The sequence below is a fragment of the Bombus vancouverensis genome, chromosome 17 (genome assembly GCF_051014615.1).
Source record: "Bombus vancouverensis nearcticus chromosome 17, iyBomVanc1_principal, whole genome shotgun sequence".
NCBI classification, from domain to species: domain Eukaryota; kingdom Metazoa; phylum Arthropoda; class Insecta; order Hymenoptera; family Apidae; genus Bombus; species Bombus vancouverensis.
The window spans coordinates 3,510,192-3,532,959 of NC_134927.1; the positions used below are offsets into that span (position 1 = coordinate 3,510,192).

General features: G+C 38.2%; 1 protein-coding gene across 1 annotated transcript; it reads right to left on the reverse strand.

Moving 5' to 3' along the window:
• Nucleotides 1-14,511: 14,511 nt before the first annotated feature.
• On the reverse strand, nt 14,512-16,886 carry LOC117165148 (putative fatty acyl-CoA reductase CG5065). Its single transcript, XM_033348603.2, has 7 exons — nt 16,641-16,886; nt 16,230-16,546; nt 15,883-16,130; nt 15,476-15,659; nt 15,009-15,194; nt 14,662-14,916; nt 14,512-14,590 (listed from the first exon to the last, which is right to left on the reverse strand). Exons 1-7 carry the CDS (start codon nt 16,884-16,886, stop codon nt 14,512-14,514), a joined length of 1,515 nt encoding a protein of 504 aa, XP_033204494.2.
• Nucleotides 16,887-22,768: the final 5,882 nt, after the last annotated feature.

Consider the following 22,768-nt stretch of genomic DNA (forward strand, 5'->3'; position numbering starts at 1 on the left):
GAAGCTAATTAACACACTAAGTGTTCGATGGGTTCGCTCTAAAGTAAACAGCTGGTATTCGGCAACACCAGAGAAGATTGGAAGGAATAGTTTCGCACCCCACAAAAACCATGGTGAGTAGGAAAGCCCTAAGGCAGAGAGCCAGTATACCAGGCGAGGTTTCTTCAGGGAATCATAAACAAGTCCTAGAACAGTCTCCAGCATACAGTTATACTCTGTCGCATTACTCTGCATCTTTAATCTACCTCCACCTTGAGCATTAACAGCGTCCACGGTTCGCGATATCAACCGATCAGTTGCAATCTGACTGGTCGCCATCTAGTTGAAAATTCGCATCAGTCTGCACACTCGCGGTACGTGTGCGATTTTCCAACGTGTGTGATATTTGCACAAGCATTGTCTATATGTGCCTTTGTTTATTAATCATTTATCGAGACAAAGGATTAGAAGAGACACTGATCCTCTCTATTCGAAAATATCATAAAGCGGTTTGCGATATGCTGCTGTGGATTATAATGATTAAGCATACGATGATTTTTCTTAAAAAACTTTACGCAGGATGGTCTACGTCTCCGAATGTCATAGTTTGTAGTACAAAATAAACTTTTTTTTTTTATTATTATTATTAACGTGGAAGCAATCCGCACGGACATCAGGTCGCTTCTGGGGAAAAGCGGCGTGGTAGTGCCGGACTCCAACCGACTAAAACCTCCACGATGACCGACCCGGCTGCGATTGAAAGGGGCCCGGGAACCGGTGTTAACTTGCTAATCTAATAACTAACTAATCAAGTTCGCGGACATTTCTTTCATATAAAAAACTTTATTCATATTTATTTTATTTCGCTTTCCAAATGCTTCAAAATAGCTTGTAACATTTCCTACTGTTGTTGCCATTATCGATCTATTATCGCCCAAATATATATTTACCGGTTCTTTAAGGTCGATAAATTTATCAAAATAATTGACATCGTTAATTATGTAATCGGTACAACCGCTATCTAATAGCCACATTATTTCGTTATCACTTATCTCGTTCATCTCGCTGCTGTGTGCTGCATGCGCCGTTGCCATCCACGTGCCTGCTCCTGAGTTGCCATACTCGCTCGTGTCAGCTGCTGATTGACGATGGAACTTTCCACGTCCCCTGCTCGTATTGCCAGTGCTTCCCCTTCCACTGCTGCGACCACGTGTTGACCCACGCCGATTACTGTTACTGCTTCCCGCTTAAACGCCATTTTGACACTCTCTCGCAAAATGTCCTACTTTTACACATTTGAAGCATCCTTCCTCTTTTGCAGCAAAGAAAGTTAGTTTTCATTTCTCCTCGATTAGATTTATCTTTCTTCTCCGCTATTTCTATTTCATTCTTCACGTACGCTACCGTTTGATTCTCTTCTTTCACTGCATCTATTATATCCGCTATGTAGCTATACTCTTCGGGTAAAGTATTTAGCATGTAATTTAGTTTTTCCTTCTCACTCACTTGTGCGCCTGCGCCTTTTAATTCATTTATTACTTTTTCAAAATCGCTAAAGAACGATGCTGAATCACTGTATTTATCAAGACTTATCTTCTCCAATCTCCTTCTGCACACGATCTGTAGTGCCGTCAACACATTCAAGTACATTTCATCGAACTTTTTCATTATTTCATACGCTGTTTTTTCTTTCCTAATATATTCTAATTGTCTATTCGTGATGACACTGTAAATTGTGTTTATTGCTTTCAGATCCTATTTCTTCCGGTCTGGGTTGTCTGTTTCAGTCTTCACTCTAGTTGTAACAATATCACATTCTTTATACCTCAGAAACATCGTTATTCTTTTCTTCCACATACCGTAATCCTCACCATCAAATAACGGTATCATAATTTCCGATCTCACCATTCTTATTGATTTCTTATCCTTTACTCAAGCGTTCCTACGTTCTCGAAGTATTTTTTCTTTTATTTTATATCCTTTTGACGTTTCTTCCCTTACTAAAACTCACTCGAACTGACTCGCTGGAATAAAAACCACGCACTAAATAGCTCGCAAAACTACTAACCATGCTGTGCTACCATGTTAAGGTATAAAGAGGATTCGGAAATGCAAATAGTTTACTTTATTTCACACACAGCAGCTATACATATATATTACACTCTGAAGACCTTGAAAACCTTCTTGCACGCACGCTTGTTGTCAATCGACTCCTCTAGATTTTTCTAACAGCTTCCAAATATCTTTTGTCTCAACTGAGACCTGGACGCCCTCTGACGCTGACACACACATTCACACGTACAAGCAGTGTGGGCGTGTAAGGGCTCGGCTTTGCGGCCGACCGCGCCATTCCTGGAGTATGGAACTCATACTGGCTTCGCTGATAGATGTTCGTTAATTATCGTCTACTTTCAAGCGTCCATTGCCCGGGGGACGGCGCGCATAGATGGTCGGCGCGCGACTTGGGAAAACCCTGCCCTCTCCTTTCGGGTCATTGGACAAGTTGAACCTGCCCTTTCCTGCGGCAGCTCGCTTAACCGGCGCGGCGCGATGTACGCATCTCGCCATGCCGTTACCAGCGGGGGACACGAGGAGGCGGAGCTGCCAGTATGTAGCTCGGTCCCAGCAGGTTGGCTTTCCAGCCGATTATTCCCTGCACCGTCACAGTATTCATTTGTATGAGTACCGCCTGCACCGACGATCGCAGGGTTACATTCACATGTACAGTGTAAATGTATCATCTACCTAACGATTACCCCTCATAAACTTGATTTACCACAACCAAAAAAGGAGACGTGTTTAATATTTCGCGCTGTTCTTCAAGTCTCCAGTTTTATTAAAAGCAGAGTCTCCTCATTCCCGACCTTTTCCTGCTAGTAAAGTTTCCTTTTGATTCCATTATGTTTTGCAAGTATCGTGACATTGAATTTATCAAATTGATGAGTACACTACTGAAAATATTTCTCCATTTTTTAAAGGAAACCTTCTGTAAGTGATTATACTATATTTGTTACGTAGCGTAACACTCTACCTAGATCAGGCCACACACCGCGGGCAAGATGGCAACCGTATATCTTCGGATACTTACTGCGTACCCTCAATAGTCTCAAATACCCTCCATAAATCTCAGGAATTTCCTAGTCGAGGTCCTTCAAACCGAACAAACATCTGTTTTCCGACTCATTTCTAAAGACCATTGTCTACTACGGCTTGACAAGGGAAAGTTCGTTTTTCTAACGTACGATGCAACTTTCTTCCTACTAACCACTTTTTATCGAGGGCGGCTAAGACCCTTCCTAGTCCACCAACCTTCGTTTAACCAATTAACAACGAAGCCTATTTCCCTCACTCTCTTAGCCAAAATCGTCACCAACAAATCCGATGGTCCCGCGCGCTAGACACGCCCATCCTTAGCTTTCCTCCGCCACAGTATCGTCTCCGAACATCACTGATTTTCTATCCTTCGAAAAGTCAACATCCTTCGACCGGGTTTACACCCGAAGATCAGTCACTCGCTCATCTTATACATACGCACCAGCGTAACTATCTTCTTTACAAGTTGTTAGAATAAACGGTGATTTATAACTTACTATTGTAATATCGAAAAATAAGGATAGAAATTTTTTTTTCGATTACTTACAATTTATTAATATTAAACTGAATATACAGATATAAATTGGACAGAGAACGATATTTATTTAACGGAACTAAATGCAATACTCGTATCTATATCAAATAACTTTACAGTTATTTGATCACTCTCGTCACAACGAATCTAACACACACACTCTCTCTCTCTAACAACTCTATCAATTCTCACGACTCTACTCTTCAACGACTCAATTAGCTCTGCTCTTCGCCAATACAATCCTGCCCGGTCGTGCTCGCTCTTGCTCTCGTCCTCTCACACACACACACTTTTCGGCTCACATACTTTGGCCTCTCGATTCCTTGAAATATGAAACCGTACCTCTGTTTTGACACTGCTTATCCTTTCTCGCGTCGCTGTTACTAGGCGCTCTTGGATGTAAACAAACCACGAAAGACGACGTACACGGTGCTTTCTAATTTCAACCGATCTCTAATTCAAATCTATTCTACGATATTACACTATACAGTGTTACATTCATTTTATATTACACCGAAGTTGTTGGATTGTGAAAATATATAATAACCTGTTAGTAGTAGTGTTATCTTCAATTTAACTACCCTTATTATCCCAAAAGAAATAAGGGATCGAACGATTCGCGGCGTCGATTAGCAAATCGTAACGGGAATTTACGACTCGTGTCGTGATTTCGAGATCGTGTCTCCCGCGAACGTGCGAAAACATATGGGAAGTAATATTATTATAATATACATGGAATCATCGAAATTAACAACTGATTAACAGAACATAAAATCATATAAAATCATTTCGATCTGTTATCAATACATATCGAAAGCAATGGTATCCTTTATCGATATTGATCCTTTTCTAATCGATACCGAACTAGTACTGTATAAAAAGGATATCGCGCGGAAGTTTCGACATCCTTTTTATACTTCCCGCAAATTTCGATACTCGTTTCATATCCTAATAGCAATAATACTGTATATCCATTCACTCAATATCTAAAGAAGAGCGAAAGACATTTTGATTTTAATCTAAAATAAATATTTCATTCTATTTGATAGAAAATAAGGGTCAATTTAGGGATATGCGTGTGAATGAAGAGATATGAATGGTAAGCACAGTTTTTACGGCCTGGAGGCTAAAATAAACTATTTGTTACGACCGTTCGCGGAGAGACGCGGTCGCTAGGAAAACGCGTCAGCGAGAGGCGTAAATTCTCGCTACGATTATGTTAATCGACGCCGCGAAATAGTCGTTCCCCTGTTTCGGTTAAGATAACAGAGGTGGTTTAATGAATGTAACACTGTATTAACAGGTTAACATAGAATAATATATTTTACAATAATATGATGAATATGTTACAGAAATTTGACTCGACCTTGCGATATCTCTAGATAAATTCGTTTGCTCGTCAGATTTGTCGAAGTGTCACGTTAGACTCGTCAGAAGGAACTGAACGCCCTTCGATTATTCCTTTGTCTCATTTGGAAGACGACCCCCACTATGCTCGGGTCACGCCACCGCTCGCGCCTATGATCACGTATGCCTCTTCTAGTGTGAAAAACCTAACGGTCAAAAATCGACGTTTCTAGAGCTCGCTGCTTGGCGACAACTGTGCTCTCGTCGATATATTGTATATGATCCGGCGGGCAGATAAGGCGGTCTGCCTGCGACGTTGTAGGACCGCGAGCGACGGTTAGAAAATACAGCCTGTGGTAAGCCTCGTGGCGTAACACTATTCATATAAATATTTCTCTTATATACGGAAAAAATGTTCTTTTTCTACTGTTAAACAAATATTTCTTTTATAATTAAATCTATATATCTTGTACATTTGAAAAAACTATTTGTATGTATATTTAAATAGAAAAAGATTGAATCTATTTTTACCATTGGGGTCACGAGCTGATAAGTGTAGAAATAACATGTGTTAATAAGGGAGGAAAGACAAAATTGTAGTTTTCATGATTTAATGAAGATGAAATAGTACTAAAAGGGTAAGAGGAAGAAGTGATTAACCCGAAAAAGTAAAGATACAGAAAGAAAGTGAAAGAAAAGGCAGTCTGTAAGCAAGTTGAAACTGTTCAGAGAAATAAGAGATTAGAGCGATAAACGATTAACGTGAAACGATAAACACAAACGGCAGATCGGTACGATAATACGAGAAAAGTAATACGATAAGGAAATGTAAAACGGTGCCACCTACCGGGTGAAAAGAGAACATACTCAGATGATAACGACGGTAAGTCAGGGAGACAAATAGATAGACACAAAAATGGGTAAGATAAGAAAAGATAAAGTACCTTTATATTTGATTAGCAGTTGTATTTTTCGAGTACTTTAGTAGTATTAGAGAAGGAATGAGAGCGTTCAAGCTTATGGTTGTTCCCGGACTAGTACTGCACAATGCGGCTAGGTACTGAAGATGACACATGCTACCATATACAATATTCTATAAAATTATGGATCCACCCTGTTTGGTTACGCGCTAGCATAGACAAGAACCTATAGTGTTCCACGCTACAAGAACCTATTTAATTGTATGGTTCTACGGAAAAGTTCACATCTATTTGCCTATCCGAGACAGACGAGTGTGAGAATAACAATATCGCGCAATAATTCCAGTGGCACGAATATTTTTTCGTCGTCCCATGGAATCACATAAATATTTCTCTTTCTTAGTACGTACTATGAAAATTATTGAAACGAATTCAATGACCTTGCACGTGAAGACATGTACTGCTGGTACAGTGCAGTATCGATGCTACTGGATGTTACCAGAAATTTCTTAGCGCGAGAAAATTGAATGTTTTAATATTGTTTAAGGATGCAATGGTAAAGGTGTAAATTACTCATTTATTAATACTCCGTTATCGATTATGAAGATTTCATCATCATGTGTAATAAATTTATTTTTAATGCTTTAAAATACCTTTAAACACCATACCCTACAATACTATAAGTTCATTCATTATTCATTTCCATTTATTTGGCACTTGTGATGTCCTTTGAAATTTTTCTCGGTGTATATTGTACATGAATCATCCGATATCAATGGCATCCAATATCGTATGCGTCGATTACTTTGTGCATAATGCCATCTAAAGGAAAACGTACGATACTAATTGTCGAAATGAAACGAGAGATGCTCTGAAAACTATAAAATAGGAAAGTGATGCAGAAGGTGGAAAAATATTTTTCTAACATTGAAGATACTTTTGCTCTGAAGCATTGATGATACTAAAAAAAGACATTTATAGGTGGTTTTAGTCACAAATAAAATGTAATTCAACGCAGTGTAATATATTGAACAACATCGCGCCATTTAGTGGGAAAAGTGTTATAGGACTCATAAGTAATTAGCACACTGTTACGTTTATGGCAATATCTTACCCTTCGCTGTTTTAATCTTGGAATTAATATTATTCTTTTTACAATATCTACTAGGAAAGATGGATATTAATCCAGATACTGAAAATCACGTTATATCTATCATAAATATGGATATTAAATGAAAGAAATTTTTCAAAGAATATGATATCCATAGTTCCAAAATCATTGCTTCCAAATGAAGCGATGTACTTTTATCACTATTGTAAATAAAGTCATGTTTAATATGTTTCCTTTTGGGCGACTCTTTTAAAAGGCAATTTATATGGAAAGTAATTCGTGTATCGATCAAGTTTGTCCGCGACATAACTCAGTTTATAAGAAACTGAATTTTCGGGTACAGTTTCCTAGTTTCTAGACGAAATAATATTAGTAACGTAATAGGAATTTTCGTCATTTTGCGTTACTGAAAATAGATTTGATTCCATGTTTGTGTAAGTGACCCCGCCGAGCAGGCGGCCCGTGACGTTCGGGGGGAAGTTAGACGAGTGGTGTGACCAGACCAGACTACTGAGACCAGATCCGGGGCCACCGAGCTGTTAGATCGATCCTGCCAAACTGTGAGGCTTGGAGAGAAAGCGGAGGGCTTCCACTGTCCTTCCGGATGACGCAGGTGCTCGCAGGACATGGAGTATTCGGGGAATACCTGTGTTACGTTTTTGTTTGGTTCGTTTTGGTTGTGTTGCCGTCAATTTTTGAACTTAGATTAAATTGTAGCGTTGTCTGATGTTTAATGCGATTGGCAATTAAACTCCACGTTTTAGCTAACCTGCTACGCGCAGGAGTACTGGCACGGGAGAGGATCAAAGTTGGTGAAAATAAATGTTCGGTTAATCCTATTATATTATTAGACAAATATTCTTCACAACAAATGTTTATTCGTATTCTAATTGGATATTGACAGAATTGTCGTTGAGATTTCGAATACTCGAAGTTACAATCGTTCGCAATATTTTTTTACTCTTATTAATTACAAGATTTTAATTTGATTGATTTTCAATAATTTACAAATTGACAAATATAAACACGTTGATTAACAAAACTGACAAGAACTGGGAAGTAAGGATCAAAGAACTAAAAGCTAAAGAACTAAAGAGCTAAAGAACTTAAGAACTGAGAGCAAAAACTAAGAGCTAAAGGAACTAAGAGCTGAAAAGCTAAGGAACTAAAGAATTGAAAGGCAAAGGAACTGAGAAATTAAGAGCTAAAGGAATTGAGAACTAATCGCTATGAACAAAGAAATTACTCGCCAAGAATTGGGGAACTGATCGCCAAGAACCAAAGAATTAATCACCAAGAACTGAATTATTTTTCTCTCTTCTATGTCGCTATGCTTATCTATATTTAGGTCTACCGTGGAGGGGTCGTCATGCGACGGGTTATTCCGTGGGGGTTGTGAGGCTCGAATTTGGTTTCTATACAAATTGTTAAAGTTTATTTGAATCTCAAATTGAGACGCTCACTCGCGCTATTGGTAGTTTTAGTCTACGTTACGGCGCGTGCGCAGCGCGGGACGTGACACCTGAATAAAATCGGAAGAGAGGTAACGTGCACCTGTTAGCACTGCGGTGTGAGCGAGGACACGGCCCAGCACACGTTGGAATTTTGTCCGGCGTGGGAGGTCCCACGTCGTATTCTACGGCTGATGATTGGCGGAAGTTTAGACCCCTCGTCAGTTGTGAAAGTGACACTGAGGGGGCGGCAGGAGCTCGTCACAGTACGCTCATATTGCGAAAGCGTAATGCTCGTAAAGGAACGAACAGAGCGGGAGAGGGTGAAAACATCCCACCCTTGCAGGGTTCCGCGCCGAAGGACGACCCTACGCCGTCCTAGATGGTCATAGAAGCCGACACGCCGAGGAGGATCTGGACCTCCTCAGACCTGCACGACTGCCCAGGAGATAGCGTAGAGAGATGTGGTCCCTCCCAATGCCCGAACTAACCAAGGAACGACTCCCTCAGTCAGGAGAAGACACAGAAGTGCGCCGGCAGTAATTCGAAATGGGTCCCTGCCATTCCAGCTGAGCGTCGGGCGGTCCACCGTGGAGTTTTAGTTGGTATAGTTCGATATTACCCGCCGCTTCCAAGCGGGGGGGGGGGGGGGGTGGTGTGGCTATGAGGATTTCTCCACGTATAAAAAAAATGTTTGAGTAAGTGAAATCACAAAATGAACTTCATCCAGATCGTAATGACTGAATCGTATGACCTAATGAAACATATTTTCTCGGAGCAAATAATCAAGATGAGGGAACACGCCCACAATCAGCGCGAAATGAAAGCGAACTTTAAATACAGGTTCCATCAGACGTTCTATTTCCTTGCAACATTACAGGTAGTTAAAACTTTATTTATTATTGTTTAAAAATTTGTATTTGTTATTATGAAAAAACGAAATCATCCTTAGATATTACTTTTTCGTATTTAGTTTTCCAAAATCACTGCTTAATTTAAATTGCAGTTAGCCGTGTTTTGCCTCGGAAATTTAAATTAATTAAACGCACAGTAATTTTAATATACTTTTAAGTTTATTTCTAATCTCTTTATAGTATTGTCATTTTTCGTGATTGATATTTATTTAATCGATACTGTTACGCCCCGAGGTTTACCATAGACCGTATTCGTAACCGTCGCTCGTGGTACTACAGTGTCGCAGACAGATCGTCTTATATGACCGACGAAAAACATACAATGTAGCGACAAGCGCATATTTGTCATCAAGCAGCGAGTTCTAGAAACGTCGATTCTCCTTCGGTCCGTTATTTCATCTCCACAAAGAAGGGGCATACGTGATCATAGGCGCGAACGGTGGCGTGACCCGAGCGTAGTGGGGCTCGTCTCGGAAAAAGAAAAGACAAAGAAAAATATCGAAGGGCAATCAGTATCATTTGAGGATCGAAACGTTATGTATCGAGAGGTTCAGACGAATAAAATTGAAGTCGTTTAGTCTAACGAATATATCCAGAAATATAATAAAGTTGGGTCGAATTGCTAACAAACTAATTGTATAATCGTTAAATAATTTGTGACGTGCTCATTATAATATTAAATATTGATAAATATACAAGTTTATATTAACCCTGTTAATTCAGTGTTAAATTCACTTGAACTACCGCTGCTATCTTAATCGAAACAGGGGAACAACTAATTCGCGGCGTCGATTATCCGAATCGTAACGAGAATTCGCGCCTCTCTGTAACGCGCTTTCCTCGCGATCGCGTTCCCCGCGGACGGTCGTAACAGATACAACAATTATTCAAACATGGCAGATCTATTTTTTCTCCAATTAATATTTTATCGCCATATTTTTAAGTCATTATATTTAAATAAATAGATTCATTACCGTAGCTTGGTACAATTGTTAGGATTTGTTGTAATCGCTCGATATAATTCCAGAAACTGAGTATCCTAAATCTTTTATTCTAACCCCTTTAGGTGGTAGGTCTCCCAAAGTTCCCGAGCCGGTTCATCGTTTCAGACCAGGTGACAAAGATGTTATTGCCGCGATGGGCTCTCTTATTTACTCTTATTCTATCGTCTTCTTTTTCTCTCTTCGATCTTTTCTTGCGCAAGCCTGGACTTCATTATTTTATTACATAAAGCCTGGAACTTAGTCCAGTTGTTCTCTTTCTTCACCAGTAGCCTGATCAAATTGTCAATTGTTATTGATGTGCCGAAGGTGATTCTCCCATTCGGTCCTTTCCCTTATCCGCCTGGGGCAGTGGAACAGCGCATGTTCGGCATCGTCACTATCACCATTGCAGTCCTTCCTGATCATCCTTCGGTACATTTAGTGTCTGCCGCCGTAGCAGCTCTAGTTACAGGTCCATACCTTGGCGAAGTGACCATACCGGACCTGGGCACCCCTAGTTACATCTCCTCTTTCCCATTGGGGGGGTACACTTTTTTAAGTTCGGAGACACATGTCGTTTCCAGAATAGTCTGTAAACATTCCCCACGCGCTTCCTCGTCGCCCGTATTATCAATAAATAACTTCTTATAATTGTCATTAAAAGTTAAAACAAATTTGTCCATATCGGCGTCCCTCGACCTTTTAATCATAAAATTATGCAAGACGTATCTGTGGTCCGATGCCTACCAGACCTTCGGCAACTTCCCACCTGCATATTTCTTAGCCAATCCCTCGTTGGTACTAATAATGTCGAGGAAACTTTTCCTTCCGTTTTTACAAAATGTATGATCTTCGTTCATCTTGATCGGGACGATCACATTGTTCGCGAACATGTTCAGGAGACTAGTTCCCCTACCATTTCATTTCATTTACATTTACATGGCCTCCCTATGCGGTTGCCTTTGAGTTAAAATCTCCGGCGATCATCGTTGCTGGTTAACTCCTCTTAGTCGCCTGAATCAAAGTGTCCAACTCCTGTTAAACTGTTCCATATTCACATTGGGGGAGGAATAACCCCCAATGCAAAACACGTTGTCCACGCTGACTCCTACGATTCCACATCTAGCGACTAATCTCTGGTTGTTTCCCTCTGAAGAGCGTCACCCACAACGACGCATCGCCCTTATCGTCATTGTACCAATATGTCTGCTGCCTATAAGGCTCCGATATGAATATAACGTCTACTCCAGCTTCGCAGACATACTGGCACATCAATTCGTGTGCAAGCCTCCACCTATTCAAGTTAATTATTGAAATCCTTATCTTCCGCTAGGATTGCCTCTCTTCGTCCTCTCTTTTACTACACGGCACTCCTGGGACCGGTAATGTGTCTCAGGTTATTCCTATTTTCCTTCAGGCAGATAGCACACCTTGGTTCCTTCGTGCATTGGTTTATGGTGTCGTCCCTGTCTTCACATCGTCTGCACAATTCTCTACCAGGGCTCGCTACCATACACCTGGCCGCAGTATGCCCCAGCATGTGACACTTATAGCATCTTACTACGTTGGGCAGAATCCTCGCCGACGCAATCGTCAATCCCGTTTTAATCTTGATCGTCGGTCTGTCCCAGGGAGCAGTACTCGCAGACAGCACAACCACCGTCTGCTGGGTTCCCCACGGCGTCATGCTTAGGGGCTTCACCTCTATCCATCTCCTCTTCCTTTAAGTTCAGTTCAGTGGATATGTTCTCCGCCAATACTTCAATTCCAAGAGAACAATTTCACCTCCTCTTTTGGTTCACAACGCCCTCTTATTCACTAGAACCTTCTCCATTTCCTCCGCTTTGGCTCCTTTCCTGAGGTTGCTAGTACCTCTGGTCGATCAACTCCGCTTGAGAGTTAATTTCCATTTCGATGTTTTGCCCCACCTTCCCCTTTAGTAATTCCTTGGCACTCTCCCTTTTGTCGACCGGAATCAACGATGCTATTTAGAATCTCTTCTCTGTATCGCAATCGATCGCATGATGCCCGGTCGCTCTTTCCGAGCGAGAGACGGCCTTCGGACCGACCGTCCTCTCCTCGTTCCTCGCCCAGTCGTGTGACGATCGTCGGGGCGACCCTGGGGAGGTACCACTCGTCGAACTGACGGGGCTTGGGGCCTCCGAAACCCCTTGAGCCGTACTTTTATCCTTCCGTGTCACTCTATCCATATTTTTTTATAACTTAAGAATAGACTATTACAATAGTCCATTACAATAGGACATTATCATGTCCAGTTACGTTGCCGATGTTGTCATATTGTCGTTATTCTGTTTCCATTGTCCGTATAATCTTGCCAGGTTCGTATATTGCGTATCATCCAATAACTCCTTTAACCTCACTTTTATTGGCGTCGATGTGTGTACATCATCATATGTGTGTACATTCCTTAATTTTACCAGTTCGCTTACCGCTTCATCATGTATATAATTGCATAAAACTAACATAATTATTTACATATCTCTCTTATTTAACTGTCATCTTCATCTTGATGTTGTTGTTATGTTACCAATTAACATTAACTTAACTATATACCATTGACGGTATTCAGCAAAACGAAAACAAACAAAATAAAACAAAATGAACAGTCTTAATCTGTTGAGACATTGTTATTAGAGGCTCGTATAATCCCTCACTTTTATTAGTCATAGCTAAATTCTATTTACTTTCCTTTTCGTTCATAATTTGACTTTATATGACTCTGACCCAAATAACCTTATTTAACGACCATTTTAAATAATACTTATCGTTATCTATACTTTATATGTATGTATATGTCTTATATCCCTTATATACTTAAAAGCTATACTACCAACATTTTGGCAATTATCCATTTAATAATTAATTTATAATTAATTAATTTCTGATAAATGGCTCCTGACGAAAATACTGTCAATAAACCCGGCCCTTCAAACGTACTTTCCAATTATTTATCATGACGCCTAATACTCATATGGTAATAAATACCACATGTGAGTAATATTCTTTCTTAATTTATCAAATTATTCAATATTGAAATATATTCATCAGCTTCTATACTTTCAATATTACAATTACTTAATTTATTTTAGGTTTAAAGGCGACGATGTGTAGTACAACCACCAGTATCATTTATTAAGATTCTATCGTATTGCAACACTATGAGAGTGAGGATATGGATCAGCATAAACTTATACACTATACTTGTACTTATACTTATACCTTTATTTATTTAAATTTTTCTATTACAAATTCATCCACTTGTTCTTCTATCAGTCAACCTCAACATATGTAAACAATTTGTTTACAAGTTTACCTAGCGTAGGAAAATCACAAACGCGCTGTTGTGGCCGGACTGTTTCCAGATAAATCGTAATAAAAATAGCCATACTCACATAAAAACCGCGTACGCATTACGAATTTATGAGCTGTTGATAAATGTGGCAATACGCTGTCTTGTATGAATCACACACAATTTCTGTACAAATCATTGATCACTTATATTGCGATATTCACATACATACACATGAAATAAAACCCTACATCCTATGTATATCTAACTTAAATAGAAACCTATCTACTACTTATTATGTGAAATAATATTTTATCCAGCATGAATGCCACATCTAGTTTCTATTTCTTTGACTGTATCATATATTTTAACGCCGATTGGTCAAGCAACTACAAGGTTCATGAGCAAACAACTTGAGAACCAAAGTGAGCCTTTAGAGCAATTGAAGGATTCTTAAAAATGATTTACTTTAGCACTATTATATTTTAAAATATATTTATTTTCTACCATCATTGTTTATTGCTCAGTAGATTTTTCCAATAGTAAATTATTATTGTCAACGAATAACTGTCTCGTAACTTTTGTTTGGATAGAGGATTTTGTCATTATAATGTTGTCCTTATAATGCAAAAATGTTCATATTCAATGAGCAGATGAATTGCTTACAGCTCTGAAATCATGTGCGTATAAATAACTGCATTCTTATTAAAATATTATAGAAAAAACAAGCAATGTCATAAATGGATTTCTTTAGAAAGGAGACGAGTGAAAAGGCAAAATGAAGAGGATATGAGGATGTTGAATCCCCTCTTCATAAAATTGTATTTATATTCTTTTGGTTTAGACAGAAAAAATAAGGTTCGAATAGTCAGTACACGATACGGTATACTATCCATAGTAAGATCATTATACCGGATATTTTAGTGATCTGGTGTATCCAGTACAACCTGAAATAACCGAAAATAAATGTATTTAGATTAGTTCCTATTTTTTTATACGAAGATACTTTTATATGCACCTTGATAACCGTTGTCGGGCTGCTGACTTAAACTCTTGTTTCAGAATAAATTTCCTAATTCCCATCAGGTAAATTGCAACGTACTTCCCCCAATCCATATCCCGTAAATCTAGTTTGACCATATCGCCGTCGTTCAACATTTTCACTTTTCTCACTAAGTCAGAACAGTTATCCCTTTGGAAAGTCCATTCGTGCATGACAAAATATGCTATCATTGTAAACAGCTTATTGCCATTTAGGAGAAGTTTCATCATTCTGAAATATCAGTTTTACTTTTATTATAGATGAAGACAGAGATTTCCCCAGAAACATTTTTCTCGTTGCATGAGAATCGATAGAATACTCACATTGGTTTACTACCTCGGAGTCTTAAAAATATATCTATGACGAACGCAGGCAAAACATGCGGAATTATACTCCGAACCTGGTAAATATATCTATTAGCTATCATTGGACAACCCGGGTACCATAGCGTATCGTTCAGTGGCGTTTCTGTGCTACATTTCACAATGGCATTTCTCATCTGACCCCATCTTGCCAATTGAAACAATTACATTGTATTATTAATTAATTGAAATACGCTTAAAGTAAAGTTTATTGTTATCCGAGTATCTCAGCAAATATTATACAATCTAAATAAGTATTACATTACATCACTATCTTCTTAAATTAACGTATTGAAATCAAAATTGGACTTTCGTATTCTACGTTTGTGTGCGCTTCCATTGTCCACCTTACTTAAATAAACTGAAACTTATGGAATACTCTAACAATCGAATTACATTAGTAGAAAAAAATTCGTAATAAAAATTACTTAAAAGGGCATGCGTTACTCGTGCAGTTGTAAACTTTAACTTCATGATCTCTATGTAACGTGACATGCCATGCAGTACATATTATCATGTCGACTACGAAATCCACAGGCACTATATCCGATATTGCATCTCTCCTACCTCGTATCGCTGTTGCACATCCTCTGCTGATTAGCAGAAAGGTACCTGGTAACATAAAATTGGAATAATTTAGAAACTATTTGTGATTTGTGATTAGCAGAAATGCAGCACTCGCAATTGTATTATAGTTCAAAACAAATTTGAACTATAATAATGATAATCTAGTGGAAAGCCTTTCATCTAGCCGCTCACAAACTAAGCAATTAACTCCAATCTTGTGAAATGTAAGGGATATTGAATTACTATTGAAAAATATCTATTAAAATACCTGTAAATCCAGAAATATTCTCTATCCAACCAGGACATGGTTCTTCCAGAGAAGCACCAATTATGCTTGGCCGCACTATCGCAACTGGTAGACCTTTGCACTTGCTTGCTACAATCTGCTCTGCTAAATTCTTACTGAATGTGTATGTGTTTGGATAAGTTTTTAAAATCTTTTTTTCTATTTCGGTGATGGACGTTTTGTCGAATTTGTCACACATATCGATCACCTCTGAAGGTTTCAAACTCGTGCTGCAAAATCAATAATATGTGAACATATTCTTCACGCTATAATTATGAATATAATATTCGTAAATCATGGAACAACGTTTACGTATAACTTATTCTTACGTATAAACTTTTTCCTCAATCTCATGTAGATTCGCATTACTATAGGCGGTGCTAACGTGGACGAAGCTAATCGGGTGCATCAGTTCGTTCCAAAGTTCGATGACGCGAGTAGTACCTTTCGTATTCACATTAATAGCCACGTGTAACGGCTCGTTGAATCTCACAGTGGCCGCGACGTGAAACACTATGTTTACTTTCTCTAACAACAGATTTCTATCTTCTCGCGAAAGACCTAAATCTGGCAGACTCACGTCACCTTTCACGGGATAAACTTTGCTCAAAACTGAGGGATGTTTTGCTTTGATGTCATCGTAGATCTGAGGACGAAAAAATACCAGCTCAATTCCAGAAAAGAAAGTTAATCAATTTGGCTCCTTGAATATTGAAAGGAACAAGTATATATTTACGAACGGGATCATCAATGAGCTTCTTAAATCGTTGTTCTATGGTTTCGTTAATTTTTGGACGAATTAGTATGAAAATGGTAGCGATGTGTGGACACATGCGGATCAGTTTTTCCAGAAGAGCTTTTCCAAGGAAACCGGTTGCTCCAGTTACAAAGATCCCATTACTGGCGTAGAATTTCTCGAGAGAATTCGTCTTATTCAAACCTTTAGTGCTCCGATTTTCATTTGTTTCTTCATTGACTGTATCCATGTTTCAGAATCTTCGCACTTTCTGTCCCAATATTTGCCATAGAGTAACAAATAGTAAGTGGAAAAACTGTTAAGATAATGTACAAAATTTGTTATAGCTGAGATTTTTTTACATATTATTTTCCAAAGAAATCCATAGTTAATCTTCACAAAGAGAAACATAATCCACCAATAATGGTTTCGTTTTCAACGAATCAAAAAATTGCGTTATGTCAATGGCGCTTCCATTGTAATTTAAAAAATATTTCTCCTACTTGGTAGACTTTAATTTAAAAAAAGCGAGAAGTTGAAAGAACTATTCAAGCATTAAATTCAATTTTTCATGTGGCTGTACATTAATTTGTATTATTACACATTACTCCATAAAAGTATAATTAATACTTCGAGTTTAACTTTATTCGAGTCAAGCATTTTCCAATTTCCTTTGACTTTTTCATTTCATATTTTATGTACATGTATATGAATATTGTAGTAATCAGTAATTTGCGTGGAAAATGTGCGTGGTCGTACGAGACAGTGTTCGCCCACATTTAGTAGCACCTCCAGAATACTTAATACGTATGTGATTTTTCTGTGCACCCATGGACGAGACGGTCGCGGTGCGTATGTGAAATCTATATAAACATTGTTTATATATGCTGTTATTCATTAATTATTTATGGAGTCAAAAGGAAGCATATTTCCGATAAGTCGTTAAAGATTTCAGTGAGTAAACATCAATAAATAACAATGAGTATAATCTATAATCGATGATTATTCGCGTTCGTGTAAAAAACAAAGCGCAATTTTGTTGTTCTCCATTTTCACCTTAATTTAGTTTCAAGATTCTGCAACCGAATAGACTGTAAAAGTACCTGACCGCCTGTCCCGATTTATCCGAACACCAATTATTCGATTATCCTAATACCGGAACAGTCTATTATCTTCTGTGTGAAATGTATACTGTATACATATTTTATTAGCGTTCATGTGCAATGTATTCTAACGTATTCTTTCCTTTATTCGGTTCAATAAATTCTGATTATAAGACTTTAGTATGAAACTTATAGTGCTGTAGCCATCGAAACAAAATAAAAGAAAAACTCTAAAGTGGTGACAATGGAGTAAAATTTATAAATATACATGGTGTTGGGGATGGCCACATGACATACGTTGTTGTACTGATATAATGTACTGGATTCACTGCGAAACAGCTAATGAAATGATAATGAAAAGTGCCTTTTGAAACGTATATGTTCGAGAAATGGCCTCAATGACTCAGAGTACAAAAAGATTGTAGCTCGTTGCAGTTAATTATGTCGACAGAATTATATAACTTAGCAGCCAAGAAGATATGAAATACATATATACTTAAAAGAATTGTCATTCATTCGTAATCTATGTTTCAATAAACGAAATTTCATATCAACGAGATTGTTCCATTGTCCGGACTGTGCTGCCTCCCTGTTAATTCGGATACGGGAGACTCCACTGTATTTCAGATTACCTGGTTGAAATTTTACTGTCATTGCAAACTGATGAGCAAGGTGTGATAATGTAAATGAGCACAGCGGCCAATGAAATCAACCAAAACATAAAATTTTTACAAATTAGGTGTCTCGTATTATATTTATATCTTTATTATTATATCATATACCCTGTAATTTAATTATGTACGAATGTATGTATTTATTGCTATGTATGTATCTGTTATTGTATACATGTATATCTATATTGCTTTGCAAAATGTAAAATATAAAATAAATGTTTGGGAATTCAAAAACTTCATTTAAACTATTGTAGTAATTAATGATCCGATTATATATTTGGCATATATGACATTGATAATAATGAATGACATTAATGAAACACTCAACTGAATACAAAAGAGCAAGGAATCGCCTGTTACCTGATACTGTTTCCACTGCGTATTATTTCGAACAAAAATGCGACTTCACGGTAATAGATACCGATACGTTTGTCACAGTACTGCAACGATATTCGATGTGATACTCCTCTAAATATACTTTTAGTAACATACCCTACTACTGAAACTGGATAATGTTATGCATAAATGATTCGATTTATATATTTATCTCCAAAACCAAACAAGAAATAGCCTTGAATAAGCTTTGATCGTGAAAGATCGACGGGAATTGACTTTTTATCACTGACTGCTTCCACCGCTTGCATTTTAATGACATTTGCATTACATACAACTTCTTATCGGTCAAGACAAAGGTTGCATTACAAATACCATTTCTGATGATTACGAATGATCTATTGTAGTGGAGTTAAACAGCACTAACTCAGAGGCAGTGTAAAACGTATACATATAGTGCATAACCTTAATAAAATTATGGTATAACATCACTTATTACGAAATATTTAACAAATGAAAAATATTTATGTCGGAGATGAAAGGACATCGAAGCCTCCCCTTTGGAACTTCAGGATAATCCCCTAACATTGTAATCTAGAGTCTACTATAGCTGTAATTAAACAATCGTAGTTATTCAATCCGATTGTAATTGTTCGAGATTAGTGACAGTGAGCTTTGGCTCGAGGCGACAGTGATAGTATGACCCTCATTAAAGGAAATACCCATAGAGGTACCTGACAGTAAAACATATTTTTTTTTTTATTTATTTGTTAAATTTACAATCAATTCTCGCGTTGAGAATATTCAGTAATTTTTCTGGCGTGGTGCAGTGACATGGCTGATTATTTATAATAAGTTAATACTTATTATAGATAAGTATAATTTACAAGTAAGTGTTATCAATAAGTGAATATTACTTAAATTTAGATAGCTAATTGAATCTAGCTTTTAGGTCTAGCGGGTAGTGCCTCCTCAGCCTGCGAATCTGGTCCGCCATATCAAGTAGTCCAGTGATTAGGGGGTTTAGGTATTTGTTGACTCTTTTGCTATATCTGTCGCTATATCTTGCTATTTCCTCTTTGACTGTGGGTATCTTGAGGTCGCGATGTATTGTTTCGTTGGAAACATACCAAGATGCGTCTATTAAGGATCTTAGCGTTTTTGATTGGAAGCGTTGAAGTATCTCAATGGTGGAGTTACTTGCTGTTTCCCATAGTTGGATTCCGTAGGTCCAGACAGGTTTTATTAGACAGACAGGTTTTGTAGAGGGTAATTTTATTCTGTATGTTTAGTTTGGAGCGTCGGCCCGTGAGCCAATAGAATTTTTTTAGTTTGTCCTTTAGTTGCTTCATTTTATCTGAGATTTGTTTTTTCCACGTTAGTCTCTTGTCCAGGGTCATGCCCAGGTATCTGACTGAGTCCTTGCTAGGAATTGTTGTGTTGTTGATGGTGACCTGGGGGCAGGTTTGTTTTCGGAGCGTGAAGGTTACATGTGAGGATTTTTTTTCGTTAATTTTGAAGCCCCATTTATGAAACCACTTTTCCATGGAGTCGAGACTTCGCTGGAGAGTGCATGAGGCTATTACCGAGTCTGCGTGGGTAGCTAATAGCCCTGTGTCGTCTGCAAATGTCGCTATTGTTATCTCGTTTGATATGGGTAAGTTGGCAGTGTAGATGGAGTACAGTAGGGGTCCGAGGACACTACCTTGGGGTATGCCGGATTCTATTGGGAATGTTGCGGAAGTGGCGTCTAGGCATTTAACCATGAATTGTCTATTGGTTAGGTAGGATTTTAGGATGGAGTAGTAGGGGTGAGGTAGGATCTTTTTAAGCTTGTAAAGTAGCCCTTCATGCCATACTTTGTCGATTGCCTGTTGGGTGTCTAGGAAAACCGCTGAGCAATATTTTTTCTTTTCGAGGGTTTGGCTGATCGTATGGATTATGCGATGGATTTGCTTTACTGTTGAATGTTGTTTTCGGAAGCCGAATTGGTGATCTGGGAGTGTTTTCAAGTTCTCTAGGAGTGGAAGGAGTCGATTCGTGGGCATCTTCTCGAATAGTTTAGACAGGGTAGGTAAAAGACTGATTGGGCGATAGGAGCTGGTTTCGTATATCGGTTTACCGGGTTTAGGGATGAGGGTAATCAGTGAGATTTTCCAGGCCTTAGGATAGTGTTCAAGGCGAAGGATAGCATTAAAGATCGATGTGATGAGTGCTATCCCTTTTATGGGGAGTTACTTGATTGCTTTATTGCCTATTAGGTCGTGCCCTGCTTATATGTCGGGTTAACATTAGAATTTAAGGCGCGTAACGATTCTTCGTTTGAATTAGCCATCGTTTTACAAAACAGAGATTATATTTACGTGTATATAAAAGATTTTACAAAATATTATGAATATTGAGTTTAATGAATAATACGATTAACAAATTATAAGTTTAACTAATGATTAGATTAAAGAATAATAAGTTTAACGAATAATAAGAGTAACGAATAATATGTTTTACGAATAATAAGTTTAACGAATAATGAGATTAACGAATAATAGGTTTTGCGAATAATAAGTTTAACGAATAATGAGTTTAATTAACGCTATTAACAATGTTCTTGAGTTCAAACGAATCCACGGTCAACGGGATAACTCTTTACTATGCGTAGAATAATTTTAGACACAAAAAAATACGATTTCTTAGACGCTCGGTAAACTGTTCGATGTATCACTTTCCAAGGCAATCACACGAATGATGATCTGATCAAAATCTTTTTCACTGTACGACTGCATTTGTTTGTTATATGCTCGCTGGAGGCATCGAGAAGGTTCCAATAGTCGTTGCTAGGCAGTTTCTGTCTGGAGTTTGATTCCTAATACAACGTGTGTCCCATTATATCGACATCTCCAAAATACAATTCTATGTGATTTCTAGGGAGAACTATACAACCGATCCACAAGCGATCCGATCTCGTCAGGCAAACCGTTTATCCCGTGACCGTGGCTACGTTCGGCGACCAGTTGTCACCTCGAACCCACTTTTCCTATCACAAATATCGAACAATTACAATCAGATTGAATGACAACAATTAATTAATTACAGCTATGATAAAATCTAGGCTAAAGCATTAGAAGACTTTCCCAAAATTGCAAAGGGAAGGCTCCGGTTTTCCTTTCATCTCCGACATATATATGTCGGAGATGGAAGGACACCGGACCTTCCCCTGGAACTCCGGGAAAATCCGTAAAATCGTAATTAAAGTTTACAACCTGATGTTGAGGCATATACACAAGTCTGGTTAGCCCGTGGACCCGCTATAAAACCTGGGTTTTTCGGTAATTAAGATTTGTGCAAACGGACAGGCAGCTTTTGTCTCAAATCGACCAATCGACAGCGACGTCGATACGAGGATCTTGTACTTAGACACCCCACCATAGTTGGCCTCGGTAGCGTCATTGGGACGAAAATTCATTCTTTCTCGAGATCTCATCGGCGAAGGGAGTAGTACACGTTTGAGTTAGAGCAAGTATACCTACCCTCCCATTGACCGTGGATTCGTTATCGAACCTAAGACCAACGTCACTAGTATCGCAAGTGCTCAACCACCGCGGTTGATTGTCGAATCGGTAGTATCTATACTCGTATTATCAGGCCGTACCTTCGTTATAACACAGCGATGGCCAATTCCAATGAAGATCTATCAAACGCCCACAACCTTATTCCTGACGCTTCTCCGACATATACATATACATGCAAACCCTCAAAATAATTTTAAAAAAAGCATTCGCTACCAGTTATGAAAATATTAATATATATCTGGGTAATTGTAAAAATATATGTGTAATATATATTCGTACAGTTAGCGCTTCATAGGATACAATGTATATATTATAATATAATATAGTATAATCACTTACAGAAGGTTTCCTTTAAAAAATGGAGAAATATTTTCAGTAGTGTATTCATCAATTTGATAATTTCAATGTCGCGATACTTGCAAAACTTAATGGAATCAAAAGGAAACTTTACTAGCA